Source organism: Salvelinus fontinalis, chromosome 28 (genome assembly GCF_029448725.1).
Source record: "Salvelinus fontinalis isolate EN_2023a chromosome 28, ASM2944872v1, whole genome shotgun sequence".
NCBI classification, from domain to species: domain Eukaryota; kingdom Metazoa; phylum Chordata; class Actinopteri; order Salmoniformes; family Salmonidae; genus Salvelinus; species Salvelinus fontinalis.
This window is the reverse complement of record NC_074692.1, coordinates 16583287-16606774: the sequence shown is the minus strand read 5'-3', so window position 1 is coordinate 16606774 and position 23488 is coordinate 16583287. Positions and strand designations below refer to the sequence as shown.

The 23488-nt window shown below is 43.8% G+C and overlaps 2 protein-coding genes across 4 annotated transcripts in view; one reads left to right on the top strand and one right to left on the bottom strand.

Annotated features, from left to right (window-relative positions):
- The window catches only part of LOC129826285 (long-chain-fatty-acid--CoA ligase 1-like), a 36303-nt gene extending 35004 nt beyond the window's left edge, over window positions 1-1299 (top strand). For all 3 annotated transcript variants that reach the window (XM_055886840.1, XM_055886838.1, XM_055886839.1), the window contains exon 21: window positions 332-1299. In XM_055886840.1, coding sequence (XP_055742815.1) covers window positions 332-472 — 141 coding nt within the window. In that variant the 3' untranslated portion in view covers window positions 473-1299. The remainder of the gene's footprint in view (window positions 1-331) is intronic.
- bin3 (bridging integrator 3) overlaps window positions 1294-23488 on the bottom strand; it is a 33808-nt gene continuing 11613 nt past the window's right edge. Inside the window, exons 4-9 of the mRNA XM_055886841.1 lie at window positions 22269-22330; window positions 19554-19690; window positions 15747-15787; window positions 9840-9981; window positions 5951-6085; window positions 1294-2802 (exon numbers count right to left, since the gene is read on the bottom strand). Of these exons, the coding sequence (XP_055742816.1) occupies window positions 2656-2802; window positions 5951-6085; window positions 9840-9981; window positions 15747-15787; window positions 19554-19690; window positions 22269-22330 (664 nt within the window). The 3' untranslated portion in view covers window positions 1294-2655. The remainder of the gene's footprint in view (window positions 2803-5950; window positions 6086-9839; window positions 9982-15746; window positions 15788-19553; window positions 19691-22268; window positions 22331-23488) is intronic.

Below are 23488 nucleotides of genomic sequence, written 5' to 3'. Positions count from 1 at the left end.
TAAGTAATTTGTACATGTAGGTAGGGGTGAAGTGACTATGCATAGGCAATAAACAGTGAGTAGCTGCAGTGTAAAAAAACAAATGGGGGGGGGGGGGGGGGGGGGGGGCGCTGTCTATGAAAATAACCCAGTGGCCGTTTGGTTAATTGTTCAGCAGTCTTATGGCTTGGGGGTAGAAGCTGAACCTTGAAGCTGAATACTTTCATACATTGACTTCGTACTTGTAACAAATGGTGCCATGGTATACGAAGACATAAAACATGGTGTAACAGGAAACTGAATACAACAAAGACAACACTGATAGTTTTGCCATCTCTTTCCTCACTGTCAGCTGAAGGACCTGCACCTGCATCCAGAGATGTTCAGTGTTAGCAACGGCCTTCTCACCCCCACTCTGAAGAGCAGACGAGTGGACATCCGCAGGGTCTTCCAGGAACAGATCACAAACATGTACAGCACAACAGCCATCTAGTAGACCTCAAACCAATGTAATACACTCACTCCACTGTAATACACTCACTCCACTGACATTTACCTGAACTGTATGTTTCCTGTCACTAGACAAAGATATGCAGTTTGCTGGATCTCACGGTCTATAGTACTAAAAACTGAGCATGTAGCCAAGACAACAGACATTCCTACAGTACTTAGCTCAAATACTATCAAACACATTTGGTACGGTTTCGGGGAATTTCAATTTGACTCCACTTTCAGTTCGACACCATGCTGCTTCTTGTACATCAGTATGTTAAATGTATTTTCATTGTTTACATATCATAGACAGGAACAACATTGAATGGGACCAAACCATTTTTGCTCCAATGTTGTCCACGCAGAAAACCTAGCCATAGAAATAGCTACAGCTCCACTGTAGAGAGCAGTGGGCAAGTAGACACTACCTGGGCCTGTTAATGGCCTCCTGGATCACACTTCCGTCCTTCTGATTAATATAGAGAATCTAAACCTCTGGGAGGCTGCTTTTGAAGTGTACATTACTTACTCTGATTCTAGATATGACAGTCTAGTGTTCTCAGTGAAACAGTGAATGAGTTACAGTAGCTCATTCCAAATCAGACCACCGTCATTTATCCAAGGTTATATGAGGGATTAAAGTGAAATGTTACCCTTGATATCATTTATGTAGTTACAAATTGACTATTTAATGGTAAGTATATTTTTAGCGGTAAACATTAATAATGCTGATGAAATAGGCTCACTGGCCACTATTTTAACTAACAATTCCCAACCATGTAGAAATATTCTTGTACGTTTCCCTGAATAAAGAAATGATGATTGTCATTATTCAGTTTTATTTAGTTGAAGAACAATGAAGGAAACCCTTCTTCCAATCCATGTATTGCATGATTGTTCATAGAAAAAGTTGAAAACAACATCTAAACAGATGGTAACATAGCTCAACAAAAATGATAATAAATCCCACTCTTAACAGATTACATGTCAAGTTTCTCACTCAATAATAATAATGTTAAATTAACTAGAACCAGGCCTGTCAGAAAAGTTAAAAAAATCTACGCTAATTTAGTCAAATGCATTTTGTGCATAGCTGTCCACAAAGAAAAGGCAAGAGGTTTCCCTTAACATGAGAAATTGACAAAGAACGTAGATATGGTCAAATGAACTGTAAGTGCCACTAGAGGGAGCAACAGCATTGGTTTTGGAAAACAAGTCCTCCAAACCTATGCGAAGAAGAACAAGAAGGGTAAAAGGACCATCTCAGTCTAAGACAATGTCAGATTATTCCTTAGCCTTTCAGAAGCTGTGGACGATTAGGCAAAAGCCAAAGAAAAATGTTGACACTCCTTTATACAGGCACCATCACAGATCTGCAAAAATAATGACATTGACTTATGATAGCCATAGTCAGGAAGCTGGAGTGGCTAGTGTTAAATACTACAGGTAACTTTCAATATCATTTTTACCTCAACAAATAAGTTCCTGGTCCACAATACACAGGCTAGATCAGTGTGCATAAACCCTGAGGGGAAATATAGTGAATAACACAGAAATGGAGCGATTCAAATTAATGTAGCTTTTTGACCTACCACCCCGAGTCACATTTCATCCTCTAGTCCCTACAGTACTATCCAATTTGCTTCAATAAATTGATTTCCTGGTATACATAGACTTGATGAAATGCATGTTTTGGTACATACCTTGATTTGGAAATGACTAGAAAACAGATTCAAACTGAGTATGCAGCTTTGAGAAGAAAGGTGTGACCCACAGAGATCTTATAAATCTATAGTACTATTTGTAATTCTATGGTGTGAACCACAAATTAGTTCTTAGAAGAACGGTTTCATTACACGATTTAAAAAATATATACATATTGGCTGATGATAATAGCATTTAGCTGATGGCTTGGTAAATGTGGCAGTTAAAATGCTTTGAGTTGCTCTCAGTGTTTCTTTAGATGTTAGGAAAGGGTCAGGTGAGTGAATTGAGAGAAGAGTGAAGGAGAGAGAGAGGAGATTAGTGCAAGAAAGCTATTAATGATTAGGCTATGACCAAAGCGGTCCATTTTCACAGTGAGAAGGATCCTGAAAAAGATAAATCCATTCACTGAGGTGTGAAAGGAGGCAAGGCCAGAGGTTTAGAGGGAGCCCTTCCCCTTCTTGGTGTTCTCTCACTCTCTCAGTCATCAGCGACAATGGACAGAGCACGCAGCTCATTCAGCTTGGCCTCGTTCTCCCTCTCCCTCTGCTCATCAGTCAGCCCTGCCTGGTCGATCTGATCCGTCAACTCACTGAAGATATTGTGCATCTCTGTGAAGTACACCACCTGAAAGAGATAAGGAAAGAGTGGAATGGTTAGGGAAAGGGTCTTACGTTAACTGTTTACAGTTTACTTACAACATGCAGAGGCTGGTCCTGGTCCTACAGCCCTTCACCTCCACTAATGAAAAGCCATTCAGAAGTAAAGGAGTGAGCCCGGAGAACTAAAACAAACCCCAGAACATCAGTGGGTAGTGACCCTGCCTTTTCTCTTCCAATCTGAACATGAGATAGAGTGTTCGCTGAAAGCTTTCCTGACACATCCCACCCCTGCTTCTTCCCCCAGTTCATGAGTCAGAATCCCAGGAGAGATACTTTGATGATTAATAGACTTTAATCACATTACAATACTCCATAAGAGTGGGCTGAGAATGAAAGTACTGGGAAATACAACCCCTTGAAACCCACACACATTTCGATATTTATTCATGCAGCGATGCATATGCTACAGTACACTTAAGGGGGCATTTCTGATTTATTTGCAAATGTGCACGTTTGTTCTGTTCTATATAGAGGTTGGAATAAAATAATAGCTGCTGCTGGCCGATTATGGGCATTGATGGGCTGTAGGCCATAACAGAAAATAAATAGAGGCCATTTCAGATAGGAAAATGAAGATCTTTCCTGGGTAGACTAGGGAGAAGACTGTTAACCACATGCTACTATAAGAGCTTTGTCACAGGATGCATGCTGCTAGAGAAATGACAATATGTAGCCATTTTCAACTAATTACATCTGAACTGTGATCAAAGGACATTTAATTCAGTCCAAATGTCTTATCCACATGATGTGTGTGCCAGTGGCAGCAAAAGTTATATTAACAGAAGCTCTTTAGTTGGCTAACCGGAAGAGGAACCCGGTTTGAAAGGCCTCTGTGTGTTTATAGCGAACTCTGCCACCTAGACCACATCAGTGGGCCATGAGTATTAAGTTACCGGTGTATGTGGGGGTAAAGTGGATATTTTTCCATTTGAAAAGTGGCTTTGTGAAAAAGCTATGGAATACATGTCAGTAATAATGCACACACAATCACAGTGTCCGTTTCGGCGTGAACATCCTTCTTGTCATCCAGTCTCTACAATTATCCCAGTAAGTCTACATGGACCACATATGAAAAGAAGCCAAATTCAGACTATTATTTGTAAGACCTCCGTGACGTATTTTTGAACAAACGTCCAAATACACACCCTTGTCCTCACCCTAGCCCTGATTGACTAAATATTGATTTAGACAGAGAGCTACGCCGGCTCATCAGACCTCAACTCTGATTATTTCACTAACAATATTTCAATAAGATACAGTACGTTGGAGAAAAAGTAATAGAAATTTGGCATCCAATATGATCCCATCTCTATCAATCTAGTCTATCAATGGGCTCAAGTGCAAAATAACGCAATCATTATGACAGTAGCGTGTGTCAAAAGAACATAATTTCTTTCAGTTTGTACAAGTAGTACAGAACACCGTAACCAAGAACAACCACCGGGAATCCACACTCAGACAATGGCTCAATTATCCAGCATCTGTACAGGTGGACAGGCACATCCGATCACAGCAGAGCCGAGCAGAGAGTTGCTTCCCATTCACAGCCGTTTCATGGAACTAGTGGTGTTTGAGCCTCAGAACAAAGAGAGGCATTGTGAGGGTGCTCTGGGAGCCATGCAGCATGTCCGGGGGAGAGAGAGGGGGAGTGGGAGTCCAGACTGCGCTTGCAGGGCCAGCTGAGGGGTCTGGCCCGGACCCGAGGTCCACTGGGCTGCTGTGCTGACTGACCACCCAGTAGCGGCTGTACTGGAGGAGTGGCTGTGTACGCCAGCCCAGCTCTGGAGTCTGTCCCTCTGACCCAACTCCACACAACCCCCCTAATTCACACTGCTAGGGTTAGAGATGAGCTATCTGAGCAAGTTTGAGTCATCAGCGCTCTGCCTCCATCAGAGGGCCCTCATTACTGTTTGAAGCTGCTTCAGCAGTGAGTCAGTCTGTTTGCAAATGACTGAGTAGTACAGGCTTGCTCCAGTGTCCATAGAGGACAGTACACTGAAACAGGGACAATGTAACAGTGGGAAGGCCCAAAATCTGTACCCATTAATTTTCATCCACAACCAGTCTCTATTAAATCCAAATCTTATAGGGAATGATTATGCTTGTATAATCATCATTCTAGGAAGAGATAATGACATAGGGCTACTATGAAGGAGATAATCCTGATCAGCTAACAAGATTACCAGAGACCTAATGGCAGCTATCAAGTCCATAGAGACTACTTCCAGTGACACCATCTCCTGAGCAGTGAAGATTAGGCTCCGCTGCTGTTACACCCAGGAGGGCTCCATTCACTTAGTCTACTAGTAACAGTCATCACATACAAGCCTACCCACCTGCTCTGCTATCATAGGAACGCAGAGGAACGTACAGAACTCCGTGTCACAGAAGACATCACTTTGGATTGATCAAAGGGCACACACATCCTTTGAACCCCCTCTGGGCTTGCCTGGCAGTATCATTGACATGTGGGCTGAGTCTGATAGGCAGCCGCCTGTCTGCCAGTGTTTTTGGGGGCGGGGCGCCAGCCTGGCCTAGTGACGTGGCCACTTTTCAATCTGATTAGGCGTGTGTCAGTCTTTAACCATAAGAGGAAATGACACGGTGGGGGGGTGGGGGTTGGGTACGGAGCGTGGGCGACAGTGGCGGGCACTCGGCTCAGCTGCTGGGCTGGTTATAGCGAGGCGGGCTGACCGGGCTCCTAGGTTAGAAAGAGGCTGGAGCAAGACGGACAGACAGACAGACAGACCTGGGCTTCCTGGGCTAATTAGGAAGGCGTGGGGCCGTCACTGGGGTTAATCACATTAAGACTGGGTGGAGGGAGACAGGGAGGATTACACGCACTCTCTCTTGCTCTGATGCTGGTCAACAGACGGCTAGGGGCAACACTACACCCAAATAAACAATCTATTAAAACGACTCAAATAAAACCCATTGGAAACTATTTGAACTGGGATTGGCAAGTTGTGAACAGGTTTTGTGTGTCAACTGAATGCTTATACCTAGGCCTTATAATTCATAACTGTGCATGCATGCATTATAAAGATGGCTCACCAGAGTTAAACTGGGTCGGTCACGAGTGTGCACCCAATCATACACTATCCATAGCTCACCTGTGCCCGGATGAGTGCCTCAAAACTGGGCTGAAAGTAGTCGATGCGGCTGTGGTAGAACTTGGGCATCTCATCCAACAGCTGCTTGTTCTTGGATTCAAAGTCCTCCCTGACTGGTCTCAGCTCCTCCTTGGCCTGGACAGATTAGGGCAAACAGAAGAACGGTTGACACTTTAGCATACATACCTAGGGCTGTGGTGGTCAGGTCAGCCGGTGATTGTCAAGCAAATAACTGCCGGTCTCACAGTAATTGACAAACATATTTAGCACACATGGCCTACAAGCCACTGATGTAGATCTTTGGAACATCTAAACTCAGCAAAAAAAAGAAATACCCTTTTTTCAGAACCCTGTCTTTCAAAAATAATTTGTAAAAATCCAAATAACTTCCCAGATATTCATTGTAAAGGGTTTAAACACTGTTTCCCATGCTTGTTCAATGAACCATGAACAATTAATGAACATGCACCTGTGGAACGGTCGTTAAGACACTAACAGCTTAAAGACGGTAGGCAATTAAGGTCACAGTTATGAAAACTTAGGACACTATAAAGGCCTTTCTACTGACTCTGAAAAACAACAAAAGAAAGATGCCCAGGGTCCCTGCTCATCAGCGTGAACGTGCCTTAGGCATGCTGCAAGAAGGCATGAGGACTGCAGATGTGGCCAGGGCAATAAATTGCAATGTCTGTACTGTGAGACGCCTAAGACAGCGCTACAGGGAGACAGGACGGACAGCTTATCGTCCTCGCAGTGGCAGACCACATGTAACAACACCTGCACAGGATCGGTACATCTGAACATCACACCTATGGGACAGGTACAGGATGGCAACAACAACTGCCCGAGTTACACCAGGAATGCACAATTCCTCCATCAGTGCTCAGACTCTCAGCCTATTGCGGACAGAGGCTGGACTGAGGGCTTGTAGGCCTGTTGTAAGGCAGGTCCTCACCAGACATCACCGACAACAATGTCGCCTATGGGCACAAACCCACTGTCGCTGGACCAGACAGGACTGGCAAAAAGTGCTCTTCACTGACGAGTTGCAGTTGTGTCTCACCAGGGGTGATGGTCGGATTCGCGTTTATCGTCGAAAGAATGAGGGTTACACTGAGGCCTGTACTCTGGAGCGGGACCGACTTGGAGGTGGAGGGTCCGTCCTGGTCTGGGGCGGTGTGTCACAGCATCATTGGACTGAGCTTGTTGTCATTGCAGGCAATCTCAACACTGTGCGTTACAGGGAAGACATCCTCCTCCCTCATGTGGTACCCTTCCTGCAGGCTCATCCTGACATGACCCTCCAGCATGACAATGCCACCAGCCATACTGCTTGTTCTGTGCGTGATTTCCTGCAAGACAGAAATGTCAGTGTTCTGCCATGGCCAGCGAAGAGCCCGGATCTCAATCCCATTGAGCACGTCTGGGACTTGTTGGATCGGAGGGTGAGGGCTAGGGCCATTCCCCCCAGAAATGTCTGGGAACTTGCAGGTGCCTTGGGTAACATCTCACAGCAAGAACTGGCAAATCTGGTGCAGTCCACGAGGAGGAGATGCACTGCAGTACTTAATGCAGCTGGTGGCCACACCAGATACTGACTGTTAATTTTGATTTTGACCCCCCCTTTGTTCAGGGACACATTATTCCATTTCTGTTAGTCACATGTCTGTGGAAATTTTTCAGTTTGTCTCTCAGTTGTTGAGTCTTATGTTCATACAAATATTTATATATGTTAAGTTTGCTGAAAATAAACGCTGTTGACAGTGAGGACGTTTCTTTTTTAAATTTATTTTAGAAAGTCTAATAAATCTATCCATGTTATATAGCCTACACCATCACAATAAATCCATTATTTGTTTTAGACTGGTCTAAAGAAATATGATATATAGAAAATTGTTTATTTCAGAAGAACAGAATAGCATACTCTTGAGTAGTCCTTATGTTAGGCCCTGATCTGGTTATGCCATATGGCTGTTGGCTACACTAGTTCATTTAGCAGACAAGATTTGCTTAGAATTCCGTGGCATTATTTTATATTATTTTGTTGTATGAAGAATACTGAACTGAAGAATAAAGAGGATAAAAAAAATAGAAAGGATATTTTCTCCAAATGATTTGAGGTAGTGCGCACATGCGGGCGGCTATTCTGTTTTTGGCGGTTAACAAAGAAACAGGTACTCCTATATGCTTAATTTAGAGTTATTTATGCATCTTTAGTTGCGATTGGGACATTCTAAGGCTATATGATGAGACTCTAATGATGATTTGAAAGAAGTTGCATTAGCTCTCCTTTGTTTCTTGCACAGGCTGTACACACTTCATCAGTCTTTCATTCACAGTTTGACAAGCACTTGATAATGCCTTGAATTTCCCGGTGCCATCCCCTTTGCGTGGCCATAATGCACCCGAAAAAAATACATGCCTTTTGCGGCCAGTGACCGTTGTGCCCTTGGGCTGAAAATAATAATTATAATTCCCTTCTCCTGGCTGTGTGCTCCAAAGCACCTCTCACCTCCACGGTTCTGTCAGATAGCGAAATTCTTATTAGCCAATGGCCGTCACATGATTGAGTCTCTCTCACAGGCTACAAGTGAAGACAGACACATCGGGGACGCAACTGTGCACGTCCTTATCCGAGGTGCATGTTTAAGGTATTGGGAGAACTGTTCACATTTACTTTTTCATCAGCCAACAAGATGAGTAGGCCTAACAAACAGCAAAAGCACAGAGCATATAGAAATGTTGCGCAACATGAGCTCATGGACTATCATGAAGTGTTTGATTAGATATTCGATCACATTTGCATTGATGTCAGAATGATTAGAGGGACAATAGAGTGCTGAGTCCCAGGCAGTTAGCACGTTTAGTAGGCTACTAATGACCATCAGCAGCATCAGAGTTTGTAGAAGTCTAATTAACATGACTAAACATGACTTTAACTGCCGTCATGACTCGTGACCGCCGGTGTGGAGGTAATACGGTCACCGTAACAGCCCTATGCATACCTCATAATCACTACTGGGGCTCAACCATAACATATCAGCTACGTTCTCAGAAATGTCATCCGTCAACAACAGTGAAAAACAACAGGAGAATGAAAATGTCTTCCCACAGAAGAATAGAGAAAAAAGAAAAAGCCTAATCACGATCACAAGTGAGGAGGAGTGGGTTATGTGGGAAGAGTTGGCTGTGTGCAGACCACGCCACCGCTGATCAGGAACGTGTGTGATGTATTAGTGGGTAGTCTGGTGGGCATTAAGAGATGATATCTCAATGAATAGGCAATGATATTGTGTGTGCTCGAGAGGGGATATAACATATGTAGAACAGAATCACCTGTGTGAAGTAATATTTATCTTAAGTAACTCCCCTGTGTGTCTGTCCTTTGTTTGTCTTTAAATGGCATGTTAGTGTTTGGTCAGAATAATTTCTCTAAGAGCTGTGAGATTCAAAGGCCAGGGACATAGGGGGCCTCTTGACTCTTTGTGCCACTGACAATGCTTTTCTCGATATGTGTGGGTGGCCACCCATGTGAGGGTGTGTGAGCCCAGGCAGCGCTGCATTGATATCTGTGAATGCTGCCCTAGAGGTCTCAGCGAATGTGTCTACAATACTAAATGACGTGCCTGTTTATGTGCAGCAGTGCCTTTTCAAAAGGCAATACTTGACAGCCTGGTCGCTTGTGTGGGTGAAAGGAGTGCACATGTACAGTTTGTTCATATCCAGTCAGCATTTGTACCTTGTTCATTTATTGATTGTATTCAAAACACCGACACCATGCAAGGCAAGAGCTTAAAGCCTGACTTCTGTTGCTCAACAGACAGATTTCAAGTGGACAACACACGTGCCAGCAGCCGCTTTTAGCACAGTTCTGTTACATATATAGTACCTGGTGTAGTTTGACCATGATGGGACCTGTCTTCTCCTTCTCTTCATACTTCTCTACCTTGGACTGTAACCTCTTGTAGTCCTGTAGAGCTTGCTCCCTTCGTTTCACGGCCATGTTGAGGCTGGGGAACACACTGCTGTACCTGAGACACACAGAGAATAAGATCTAGGCGCAGAGACTGACAGAGATACTGCTGGACCACATCATGGACACAAAGTGACACTGCTTTGTACCGGAGATATACGTGGACATAGGCCTAACAAGAAACGATACTGCTGTGTGAACATAGACAGGCAAGAGCCCTGTCAGAGGAACAAATGCCTATTAACAGACAATCTGAATGATTCTTCCTACTTAATGCAATGTGCTCTCAATTCAGACCAATACATCTAAACCAATCATGCCAACTGAACCCTAGATGTTGTCTTGAAATAATAAAAATGTGCATAGAAAACTGCACTTTAAGAAAAAATATTTTTTTAAATCTATGCTTTTTCTGAACCATTGAGAACTTTTTGAATTGGGGTTTACAAATATCTTTCAGAGGTGCTTGTGTGAGGTCACCTGGATCGATACGCATGTAACACAGAAAAGCGCCCTCAAGTAGGAGACCTCAGTGTAGACTAGATACACTGTCCTTGGTTGTTAATATTGAATTACTCTAGTGCAAATGGTATGAAACAATTCATTCGGTTTCAATTATGTTATTCAAAATGAAAATACATTCTTTCAGAGAGAATCCTTGTCTTAGGTACTAAAAATAGGAAACACTCATCTGTAACTTAGCAACAGGAGTCCATGCCTCATCCTGGGACTTACTTTGCTCCAACACACTGGTTCTGTGCGTTCTGCTTTTATTGGGAAATACAGTGCAGAAAAGCAGCTACGCCACTTCATTTGCAAGAGATTAACATTTTCCAAACTACAAAACAAATGGTTGCCAACCTGTTTAGTCAGAAAATCTAACCAAGTGTCACATTTGAGAGCACTTTAATATATTTTGTGTGATTATATATAGGCACAGTAAGACAGGTGTCATATTCACCATGCATGTTTAATTACACAGGTCTAATGCAAGTTTCATAACCTGATGACATTGCTTTGTTTTTCTATTAATCATCTGAGATGATTTCATACAGGCTGCAGATAGCTATAGCGTAGTTCCTTGGTTTGCTACTCTCACTAGCGTAAAGTGTGCCAGTGATTCACTTTTTACTCAAACAATGAGCAAATCTTCCTTTCCCTCTACTTACTATGCAACACGTGAAGGGAATTGACAATGGACCTGACAAGAGGTTGTGAAATCCAGTCTTCCTCAACACAGAGTAGAGTAAGCCCTGTGAAGGGGTGGGCCGGTGGGAGGAGGGCAGTGTGACGTGAACTGGGCCTCAGACAAGGTGTGGATTGTTTCCCCACAGGAAGTTGAGAAGGGAGCGGCCCTGTATCATTTTGGCGACGTCACAGAGCCCAGCCCCACAGCCCACGCTCTCCCTCCATTTATAAAACATCACTTTGGCTCAGTTTACGGCAGGCAGGCAGCGCAGAGTGGATGCCTTCCTCTAGTAGTTTACTATCGGCCTCTTGCTCCAGTGTAGTGTTCACATACTTCGAGTGCCAGGGGATTATGCAACCACCCTCTAGGCACGAGTGCACTCTGAAACAATTCCATTGGTCCATGACATTACACACCACACTGGCTCACTAAAAAGGCACAAAGGCTGACCGCATTCTCCTCCACCAGAGCACACCACCTCTGCACGGTGTCATGAGGTGCCATGATGTCTGATGACTACAGCAAAGCAATGGAGTAGTAATGACAGCATTTAGGTCACTTAGTCACCCTCACACATGATCACATTGTAGGTAGGCGGTATCTGGTAGTGGCGACAGTCAGTCCTTCCTCATAATGATGTGACTGAGAGAACACCTGTGTGAGCCGATACAAGGAGTTGATCCCATCCTTCCACACTAATGATCTCCTCACTGTCCCAATGCTTGTATACCTAGAGGTAGAGCTCCAAGAGGATGCCAATGTGTCCGTGTTGTGCTCAGACCGTCTCAAGAGGAGCTCTGTGGGAGCCTGTCTGACTCAACTGTAACTCAGACATGTAGTGGCGTGATAGTGGCTGTGTTTGAAGGTCACTGTACACGCTGCGTAATGATAGTTTGGGCTGGATCGCTGGCTGGGTTGGACATTTCCCTAGATGTCTCTGGACTGACGTCAACATACTGACCGGTCAGCTCCAGACCAGCCTATATTTACTCCAGCCTTGTCTAGCCCAGGCTCTGCTGGACCAAGGGCGCACTACCACCGTCTGTGTGACTGGTCATTTAGGGTGTGGTGGCTGGCTGAAAATAGCAGGTGGACGAAAATAGCAACTGGTCGAGAGAGCTTGTTTATGACAAGCTGATCCATAGCTGGACCGACACAACCCGACAGTCAGCCAAGCCCCAGTCTGGACCAACCAGCCCAGCTGGAGCTGACCAGAGACCTGGGAGGAACCTTAGTCTGGCAGGCTCACTGACCGCTCCACTTAACACCGTCAATTTCACATTACTAAAATAACAAAAAGGTATCTCTAAGAATATGTTGACCTCCCATATCTCACTATGAAATGAGGGACTAACAGTGAAAGCCAAGATTACTCATAAATGATGCATATTTTGTGATTGAGTAATGAAAATATAAAGTATACGGAACAAAAATATCAACGCAACATGTAAAGTGTTGGCTCCATGTTTCCTGAGCTGAAATAATAGCTTATTTCTCTAAAGTGTTGTGCACAAATTTGTTTATATTCCTGTTAGTGAGCATTTCTCCTTTGCCAAGATAATACATCCACCTGACTGGTGTGGCATATCAAGAAGCTGATTAAACAGCATGATCATTACACAGGCGCACCTTGTGCTGGGGATAATAAAAGACAATACAACAAATGTCTCAAGTTCTGAGGGTGGCATGCAAGAGGCATGCTGACTCCAGGAATGTCCACCAGAGTTGTTGCCAGAGAATTGAATGTTAATTTCTCTAACATAAGCCGCCTCCAACGTTATTTTAGGGACTTTGGCAGTACGTCCAACCAGCCTCACAGCCGTAGAAAACGTATAACCACGCATGCCCAGGACCTCCACATCCAGCTTATTCCCCTGCAGGATCGTCTGAGACCAGTCACCTGGACTGCTGATGAAACTGTAGGTTTGCACAACTGAAGAATTTCTGCACAAACTGCCAGAAACCGTCTCAGGGAAACTCATCTGCATGCTCGTCATCCTCACCAGGGTCTTGACTTGACTGCAGTTCGGCGATGTAACCGACTTCAGTGGACAAATGCTCACAATGTTGCAAGGATCTGTACACAATTTCTGGAAGCTGAAAATGTCCAAGCTCTTCCATGGCCTGCACTCACCAGACATGTCACCCATTGAGCACGTTTGGGATGCTCTGTATTAACGTTTATGACAGCGTATTCCAGTTCTTGTTCCAGTCGCGCTGCATGAGGCTGCTACCCAAGAGAAGTTACTGGAAGTTACTGGAATTCGAAATTGCTTCAGTTTTACGTCTTTTGTAAGGAACAATATTTTCCAGTTTTCACACCAGATACTGACTGGTTTTCTGATCCTAGCCCCTACCTATTTATGTAAGGTATCTGTGACCAACAGATGCATATCTGTATTCCCAGTCGTGTGAAATCCATAGATTAGGGCCTAATGAATTTCTTTCAATTGACTGATGTCCTTATATGAACTGTAACTCAGTAAAATCTTTGAAATTGTTGCATGTTGCGTTTATGTTTTTGCTGTTTGTTGGGTCTTGTGTAGGCTAGGCTAAGTGTAAAAAGGGTAAAGACAGAGTATGTTAAATATGTGCCAGCAGAACCTCTGTTTTTATAGGGTAGGTTTTCTCTACCACAACATGCCTTATGCTTTGACTCTGTTAATGGAAAGTGCGAGGACTAACGCAAGCTAGATAACTGATCCACCAGATATAAAGAGGCAAGCGCAGAAACCCCCCCCAGATAAGGCGGGGGGGGGTTGGCATGAGTCTAGACTGAACATAAAAACATACAAATAAAAAAACATTTGTGATTAAAACGTAGGCTAGTTTATAGGCTACGTCATTTTGAGTCACCCCCTTAAACACATCTAATTGCTACTATTTCACAACAACAGAAATCCAACAGCACCTTGAGTAACTCCCAAAGCAGGCTAAATTAACCAGAGTGTTGGGGAAGTCCATTTTCCAGCCTTGCTAGCTTAAAGGAGCAGTGCTGGTTTGCCCTTCCACTGCTTGGACCAGAGCAAGCCTTTACGACAGAGCTGCCTTCAGTCTTACCCAAAAGAGCAATGGAGCAGAAAGGGTTCGGCTAGGAGGCCCAGATAACAGCACCGACTCATGCCCACACACTCCCCCTCCCTCCACATAAACAGACTGATGTCATTCACTGATTCCGCTGAATGGATGGAGAGCGAGACAGAGAGACAGAGAGAGAGAGAGAGGTGAGAAGAAAGACTGACCTTTTTGAGCTCATCATTTCCTCACTCACTGTTAATACAGTGAGTGTTAATGACCCAACTAAGTGTGGCCTAAATGTGAATACACACCGGCCGGCACGTACACACACAGCCCATTGAGGGGACAAATAAACCCCTCCATTAAGAGACTTTCCAGGCTCGGACCATTCTCTGCTCCATTTAAGATTCCACACGTTCTTACAGATCGACACAAAAACAACAAAAGAGTACTGAGACTTCAGAAACAATGGTCAACATTCAGTTACTGGTGGACTAATGGAAGCTTAATGTATGGTGGCTTAATAGATCAGTCCTCTATACTTCGATGATTAATTACATTACGCTATGCTTCAACGCCATATACAGCAAAAGGGCTGACGGCTTGTATTCCCCATCTTAAAACATTGTTTATGCATGCAGGACTAAACCTACTACTTCCTGACCTATTTCAATCTCATATAAGTGAGAGGCTAACTTCATCTGGCCTCAGAGCCCATCCTGTTAGTTCAGTGACTCCCCACAATGTGTTTGTCCAATGCGGTATGTGTGTACTGTCCTGAGACAAGTCCTGCTCTCCAGCCAATCTCCTGCCCTTGGCCCAGGAAGCTGGGCCCTCTGCCATATTCAGGGCCTGCCCACACGTCCGCCTGCCGCCCACCAGGAAGAGGAAATTAGAACCATTCCATCCTGTCACAGCTCCGGCACCAGAACACAAGATGAAGAGGCCAATAGCATACGCACACATACACTAACTCATAGCATTCTTATGTTCCATCAAAGGTCACTTTGTGAAGGGTTTGATATGAAAAGATCAGGGATTTCAGACCGATTTGTGGTTATAAACAAAAGTTACACACACAAATTCACCAGACAGACACTGGCAAGCGCATTAAGTCTCTCTTTTTCAAACACACACACACACACACACACACACACACACACACACACACCCCACTCCAAAAAACAGCCTCCGGGGAGGGGTCAGCAGGAGGAAGTAGGACCTTAACAAGCACTACTGAAGACGGGTGGGATCCTTGCTCCCGGCCTGGCCACTCCCTCTACCGCCTCTACACTGTGTGTGTGTGTGTGTGTGTGTGTGTGTGTGTATAGTGTGGTGCTTGGACGGACGGGGGCGAGAGTAGGGAAGGGGAACCAAGTAAACTTTCTTCCAGACACACCACCACAGCAGCCCCATTCTCTCCCCAGTCCAGTCCAGTTTTACTATCGACTATGCTTTATTACAGAGCCTTCTGGACCTAGTGCTAAGCTCCCCTTAAGTGTGTGCTCCTTCCCACTCTACAGACAGAGCAGCTTTTAAGACACAGCAGCTGCTGCTTGTGATGTATTAAAAATATGCAGACAATAGGAGAGGTGCAGGTCCAGATAGACACTTACTTTTTCAGAGGATCGATCACCGTCTTTGAGATCTGGTTCACCTATGGACGAACAAAGACGGGTCAAACGTTCATTTAAAAAGTGCAGTACATCTCTTAAACTGAAAGGGAATGTCTTTATTACTTGAAATTTGTTGTCAAAGTGAATTATTTTAAGTTGAACAAAATAGCTCCAAGTCCCACTCATTAACAGCATGATAAAAAAAATCAACAATTGTGTATTTTCAAACAGAGCACTCAAGACAATAGAGGGGAGGGAGGTGAGGCGGGTTGCAAGAAACTTTTGTGACGTTGACTCTTTATTGTACACAAGCCCCGAGGAGAAACACCTGAATATTCATAGAGCTGAACAATACAAAAGGATGCAACTGTCAGGGGACGGACATGAAAGCTAAGCCCCACTGATTTCAAATCCTGCGGAGGGTGGGCTGCCTTACAAGATGAAAGTTCTTTGCAAACAAACATTTTAACAATAACAGTTTATATTTTCCTGCATTCTCCTTCTCGGAGCCGACAGGGGAAGGGGGGGGGGGGGGGGGCTTTGTTAAGTGGAAGTAAATGAACATCTCATCTAGAGGCCTCCAGCCTGGGTGCCAAAGTCTCATCGACAGAAGTTGGCACACATTTAATAAAGTTTACAAAGTCATTTACATTGCAGATTCAATATGACTCGTAGATCTACGTCTCTGACAGAACGCTACGTTAACCCAGCAAACAACTCTAGTGAAGAGCATCGTTCAAAACATTTCAATGAGGAATAAAAGTGTCAAGACAACTCCATGAGAACAATGAGCTTAGTACACCTAATCAATCATTCACTAGTTATTGGAAGGATAGTCAATCACAGAACATAAGAAGCAAATACTGTACAACAGCAAAGCATTGTGAATGCCCTGACAGTCTCTGAGAATATACACCCACACACACTCGCAAGGCATCTTTCCAAATACATAACGCGAATGAATGTAGTTTGAGAGAACCAATAACAAATAAGTACATGGGAATTCACATTTTCCTCCGTTTTACATATTCACACCATCCCCCCCTCCCTGGGAGAGTGAAAAGGCTGGAGCTGCGCTGCTGCCGAGGTGAGTGCATGCAGTAAGCAGACAGAACAACACCAGCACATTTGCTTAAGCATGCTGGTGCCCTCTACCCTCTGCCCTTTCCCACAGAGAGGGGGGCAGGACTATTCAGCTGAGGCCCAGCAGTGCCTGAGGCCGGAGCTCTAGCAGCAGTCTCTGTGAGTGAGTCACGGGGCAGAGGCCATCCCGGCACACAGGCCTCCCAAAAATACACGCAGATCGCGGAGGAAATCAATACCCCTCCAAACGGAGCATCCGCTACTGCTCAGTCGCCATTTTCACTAGGGCTTGACTTCAGCAGCAGTGTGCCGGGGGGGCTCCGCGCCCTCCTCAGCCCTAGAAATAAACACACAGGCCTGGGCCACTGCTGCCTTCATTATCCATGCACGTTTTATCCGCTCGCTCAATCGCAGCCCCCGCGGCAAATCATCTCAACACCAAGGCGAGCAAAGAATGTTTGCTTCTGTGTCTGTTTTGCTTAAGCAGTTGAGTCGTTGGTGGTGCCGTCAGAAGGAAGAACAGCCAGCTTGGAGGAAGAGCTGGTGGAGTATGATTCTGGTGAGCTGCGCTGGGCTTTAACATCTCTGGACTCCTGAGGTGATATTCCAAATATTGAACCAACTGACCAACCAAAGGCCTAGAAAAGGTTTCAGGTTTCAACCAGTTTAACGAATGCCAAGCTAAGCAGCACAGAGAGACATACTGTAGCAGAACACAGTCATGTTAAACATCTTGTTGACTGAGACTGGCTGAAAAAGGAGGCCTCTAAACTCAAGTACCATTTTGTGATAACAGAAGGGTTGCATGTCAAAACTGTCTCTGAAGGCCACTTAAAAATCATGAAGAAAAAAAAAAACAAGCAGGCTGGATATGATTGAGAATAATGTATTTTGTATTATTTTCTAACTGCTTCGCCTCCAGAAGTGAGAAGGTGTATTTGGCTCCATGCTGCCTGGCTGGAGCCCTGTCCAGCAGACCATGGCCATGAAGCCAAGCAAGGAAATTACACCCTATGGAGCCAGCCAACGCCTCCACTCCTACACACTGTAGAGCAAACCTGCACCTTTTGTTATTGACCTGCAAAACGCCAGGGATGTAAAAAAATAAAAATACAATACCGCATTGACATCTAGCTGTTCCTGACCGTATGACACAAAGCAGCTCAAAACCAATTGGAGATGATTTGGAAAGCTCAAGTAGTCCAACAAGATGAATGCTGTGTAGTGCAAAGCTGGCCTCCCAGGTTGTGCAAAGGTGAAGGCGATGAAGGTTATTAGCGTAGTCAAAGGGAAGAGGGCTCAGAGGAAAACAGTAAGAGATGTTAACTACCCTTTAGGGTCTTGACACTGTTTAACTAAGAGGGAAGTGGAGAAGGAAAGAGAAAAGCAGACTGAAAATGGATACTCTTAATTGCCTACATTTCATAACAGTTGGGTAGAAAATATTGGCAATGCTTCTGCTTTTGTAAAGATTCCAGAATTTGAGCTGAAAGGATTTTGATGTTAAAATGTATGAAAATGTTACTCATTTCCAATCTTCAGAAGACATTCCATATTAAAGACAGTCAAAATTGAAGGACTGATCTTCTTGGCAGACCACTAAGAACCAACCCACCATAGATCATCAGCTGTGAACCACAAGCAGTCACCACACTTAACTTTGTCCAGTCATTTCAAATGACTACTGTATATCTTGATTACATCTGAGCACAGTTTACGTGGTGTATGTCTAGTCTTTGCTTGAAGAATGCCTTGTTGTTGAGCGCTTGAAAGGAATTCACAGCGATCTTCAGAATATGTACAGAGATGGACATTGGTCACTCAAGGTAAAGCCATCAGCAAATAAAACGATGCTGGGAAAACTAGTCAAAGGCACACTAATGGAAAAAGCACTCTGAAGTTATAGTAGAATCAGGTCTTGTACAATTTTTTTTCTTCTGCATTCTTGATGATCAGTGTGATTCCCTGTGTGACTGACTTCTCTACCTTAACAGAGTTGCCTCTCACAGTGCAATGCCCTGTTAAAACACACATGCAATGCCAACCCTATGATTTCCTTAGCAATTACCTGCAGCGATGATTTTAATCAAATATGTGAAGCACACATGGCAAATAACATAAAGGAGCTAAGAGCAGAAGTAGAATTGCTCACAGAGAGGGACTGGGGAAGATCATGCAGAGAACAGATCCCATTAAAACAGCCTGTGACATTCCCAAGTGAAGCTATTCCATAGTATGAGTTATTTTAAAAACACTAGTGAGTCACAAATGCATCCGATCTACAGCTCTCTGATATTCGACAAAAATGAGCAGCTAATAGACCAGTGTGTTGCTGGAGACACTTTCAACAGACGAGAAGAGATCTTGAGTGAGATAATTTTTTTCTCGTTCACACAGTTATGCAATATTGACAATGATGAAAATACACTTAGGCCAATCAAACCCTTTTGGTTTCTGCCCTTTGAGTGTTTGAAGAGAGGGGAGCGTATTGAGGCATACCTGTCAAGATACTGAATACAATGCCCATAGGTAGAGCTGTGAAAGCTAGGCTGGAGCAGGGTTTCTTCTACCACTGTATAGGCCTCCCTGCCTAAAAGAGTATATAGTTTATTTTGGTTTCAATAGACAATTTCGATGCACCCCACTTGGAATACAATCTAGAAGAATGACTCGGCTGTGGTGTGAGGCAGAGGGAGAGAAGCACGGACAGGTCCTGACACTGACCTTCTCCTGGTTAAAGGAGTCCATCCTCTTCATGGCTGTGTCCAGAGCCGTCATCGACTCCAGGAAGGCCTGGTCCTGTTCACACAGCGGATTACTGAGCAGGTCACCTGAGATCTTCACTGCTGCCTTGGACATCGCTGGAAGACATAAAACAGGCAGGGAATATTAGTATTCAAATGGTAAACTGGTCCTGAAAAGAGGGAAATGGGAAGGAGAGATATAGAGAGAAAGAAAAAAAGCGATAACCGAATAGAGAACGGAGGAATGGAGAAACATACAGGTAACTGCCAAAATAAAGGAAACACCTAAATAAAGTGTCTTAATAGGGTGTTGGGTCACCACAAGCCGGAACAGTTTCAATGCACCTTGACATAGATTCTACAAGTTTCTGAAACTATTAAAGGGATGCAACACCATTCTTCTATGAGAAATTCCATAATTTGGTGTTTTGTTGATGGTGGTGGTAGAAGCGGTCTCGTGCGTCGCTCCAGAATCTCCCATAAGTGTTCCATTGGGTTGAGATCTAGTGACTGATATGGCCATGTTATTTGGTTTACAAAATGTTCATGCTCATCAAACCATTCAGAGACCACTCATGCCCTGTGGATGGGGGCATTGTAATCCTATAGCCATGGTAGCCAAAATAATGGCCTGCCCAGAATTTTTATACATGAGCATTCCCCTGAGCATGATGGGATGGAACCACACCTGTGTGAAAGCACCTGCTTTCAATATACTTTGTAAATATATAACTTACTCAAGTGGTTCCATTATTTTGGCAGTTACATGTACAATCGGTATTATTAATGTTTGACCTGGTTTGACTATTTGGCCCAGACATGCTTGATGGGCATGGCTAGCAGCAGAGGGGGGCACCCATGCCAGGACTGACACTGTGTGCATTTGATAGACACAAAAGTTAAATAAGCGAAAAGGAAAAGTAGGATAGAGAAGCAGCAGCATCAGTTGGAGAGTCGAGGGGGTGGTGGGCTCGGCTGCTGTGATGAATATTCACAAAAGCACTGGGAATGTGTGCAAATGTTTCTATAGTGCCAACGCCAATTACAGTTAATCTGCACTCCTGCCACTTTATCTTAGACACAGAGCACATACCGGATCACTGCATCACTGTCAAAATAAATTAGCTGCACTGGGGACATACAGAGAAGTTGATAAGACGTAAAGTAAAATAAAAAAAAACACATCAAACTCAACTGAGGCCTCTGAGCTCTGAGGATCGGGTAAAAACACATTACAATTTTTTAAAATTAAGTATGTTTAAAAAAGTAGCTTTTCTGTGTTGGAATAATGTAGGCGTACCTCAACAACAAAATGGTGTGGCCGCATACCAATCATTACAAATATTAATGCGAGTAGACTGCTGATTGGCAAACTCAGCCAATGAGCCAACATGACATCATGTTCAATAAGGAATTATAAACTGGGTGGTTCGGCTGACATCTGTGGTGTATCAGACCGTTTACCACGGGTATGACAAAACATTTATTTTTACTGCTCTAATTACTTTGGTAACCAGTTTATAATAGCAATATGGCATCTCGGGGGTTTGTGGTATATGGCCAATATACCACGGCTAAGTGCTGTATCCAGGCACTCTGCGTTGCGTCGCGCTTAAGAACAGCCCTTAGCCGTGGGATATTGGCCATTTACAACCCCCCCCATGTGCCTTATTGCTTAAATAGCAAGCATTTTTTTTATTGTCTGTTTGAGATACAAGTTTGAGGTGTTTTTTTTAAAAGTGTTTTTTCTCCAATGTATACTTTGGCCACAAATACGAGTACAGAATGAGTCAACAACATTATTTAGGTATGAGAATATGAACTTTTAAAAGTGTGATTTTCACTGGACAGTTCAATTTTAATTCCATAGTGTGTTCTATTTTTAGTTAGGTAATAAAGATTTGTGTTGCCAATGGTATAAATGGCTTGTGGTCAGTGATATCCTGACTCTATAAAGATTAATCTCTAATGACTTGTGGACTTGCCCCAGAAGAGCCCACAATTTCATCGTCTTACTTTAAATAGACTAGACAAATGATTGCCATTATGAAACGCTGTGTGGAGCACACTGTGCTGTGCAGGCAGGTCCACTCTTTGTTGTTTGGTGGCAGTTGGTGGAGAAAGGACCTGTGCAACAGATGGAATCCATTAATTCTAACAAGATGTTGACAGCTCTGATACTTTGATGAGGCATCATCCCATATTCCAGAGCACAAAGCAGAGGAAATGAAGAAGCCCCTCACTCCCCCATCCTTCCCCTCTCCACCCTCAGAGTAGATCGCTACCAGGGGCAATTTCTGCTACTGCTCCTCCCAAAGATACCCATTTCCATTTCCAAAAGCTCCAACAAAAAATAAATATCTTTCTTAGCAGCAGAAATGTAAAACAGAATGTAAGCTAAAAGCTATGAGTAGGAAGAGTGTGAGTATGTTTGCTTATTGCTTATTTTGAAGGGCTACTGAAATTAGGCTAACCTCATTTTCCAAAACTGCACAAGAGACATTGTCCCTGAAAAACCTGACAGGCAACAACAATTAAGGTGTCAGTGAATGTATGCCGAGCGTGTGAAAGAGATGAATTGAATGAGAGAAAGCTAATGATTTAAAGAAGATTTGTACATGATAGAAAAGATGATCAGTGGGAATGTTTTTTCCAGAGACTGATCAAATTATGAAACACTGTGTCAACAACACACCTATATCAGCCTCTGTGCTTTTCTTCATGTCTTTGTGGAGCTTCTTTGTCTGATCTTCCAACCTATAAAATAAGGGAAACGTAGTTTTTTCAGTTCAGGTTCTTGGATATCACAATAATACAGCATTTAACATTTGGTAAGTATCGGTCCAAGTATAGTTAAGCATCTACAGAGCAAACTGACAGTGGGATCATGTGTTTGCATTCAGCAGCTAGGGTAGGCAGAGGGCAGTACAGAAAAAGGGTCCACTGTGTGCACCCTGAACAAATCACTAATGCCTATACAGAGCTCACTGACAGTCTTACTGGGATCTCAGTCCAACAAGAATGCTACAAATAACATCTACAAAATAACCTACAGTACATTCGGAAATTATTTAGACCCCTTGACTTCTTACAAATTATGTTACGTTATAGCCTTATTCTAAAACTGATTGAATTGCTTTTTTCTCTCATCAATCTACACAGAATACCCCATAATGAGAAAGCAAAAACAGGTTTTTAGAATCTTTTGCAAATGTATTAAAAATAAAAAAAACTGAAATATCACATTTACACAAGGATTCAGACCCTTTATTCAATAGTTTATTGAAGCGCCTTTGGAAGCGATTATAGCCTTGAGTCTACTTGGGTATGAAGCTACAAGCTCAGCACACCTGTTTTGGGGAGTTTCTCCAATTTTTCTCTGCAGATCCTCTCAAGCTCTGTTGGGTTGGATGGGGAGCGTCGCTGCACAGGTATTTTCAGGTCACTCCAGAGATGTCGATTGGGTTCAAGTCCGGGCTCTGGTTGGGCCACTCAAGGACAATCAGAGTCTTGTCCCGAAGCCACTGCTGAGTTGTCTTAGCTGTTGCTTAGGGGTCATTGTTCTATTGGAAGGTGACCCTTCGCACCAGTCTGATGTCTTGAGCAGTTTTTCATCAAGGATCTCTATGTACTTTGCTCCGGCATCTTTCCCTCGATCCTGACCAGTCTCCCAGTCCCTGCCGCTGAAAAACATCCCCACAGCCTGATGCTGCCACCACCTTACTTAACCTGATATCAGCCCTACGGTGTTCTCCAGACGTGACGCTTGGCATTCAGGCCAAAGATTTCAATCTTGGTTTCATCAGACCAGAGAATCTTGTTTCTCATTGTCCCTTAGGTGGCTTTTGGCAAACTCCAAGCGGGCTGTCATGCCCCTTTTTACTGAGGAGTGGCTTCCATCTGGCCACTCTACCA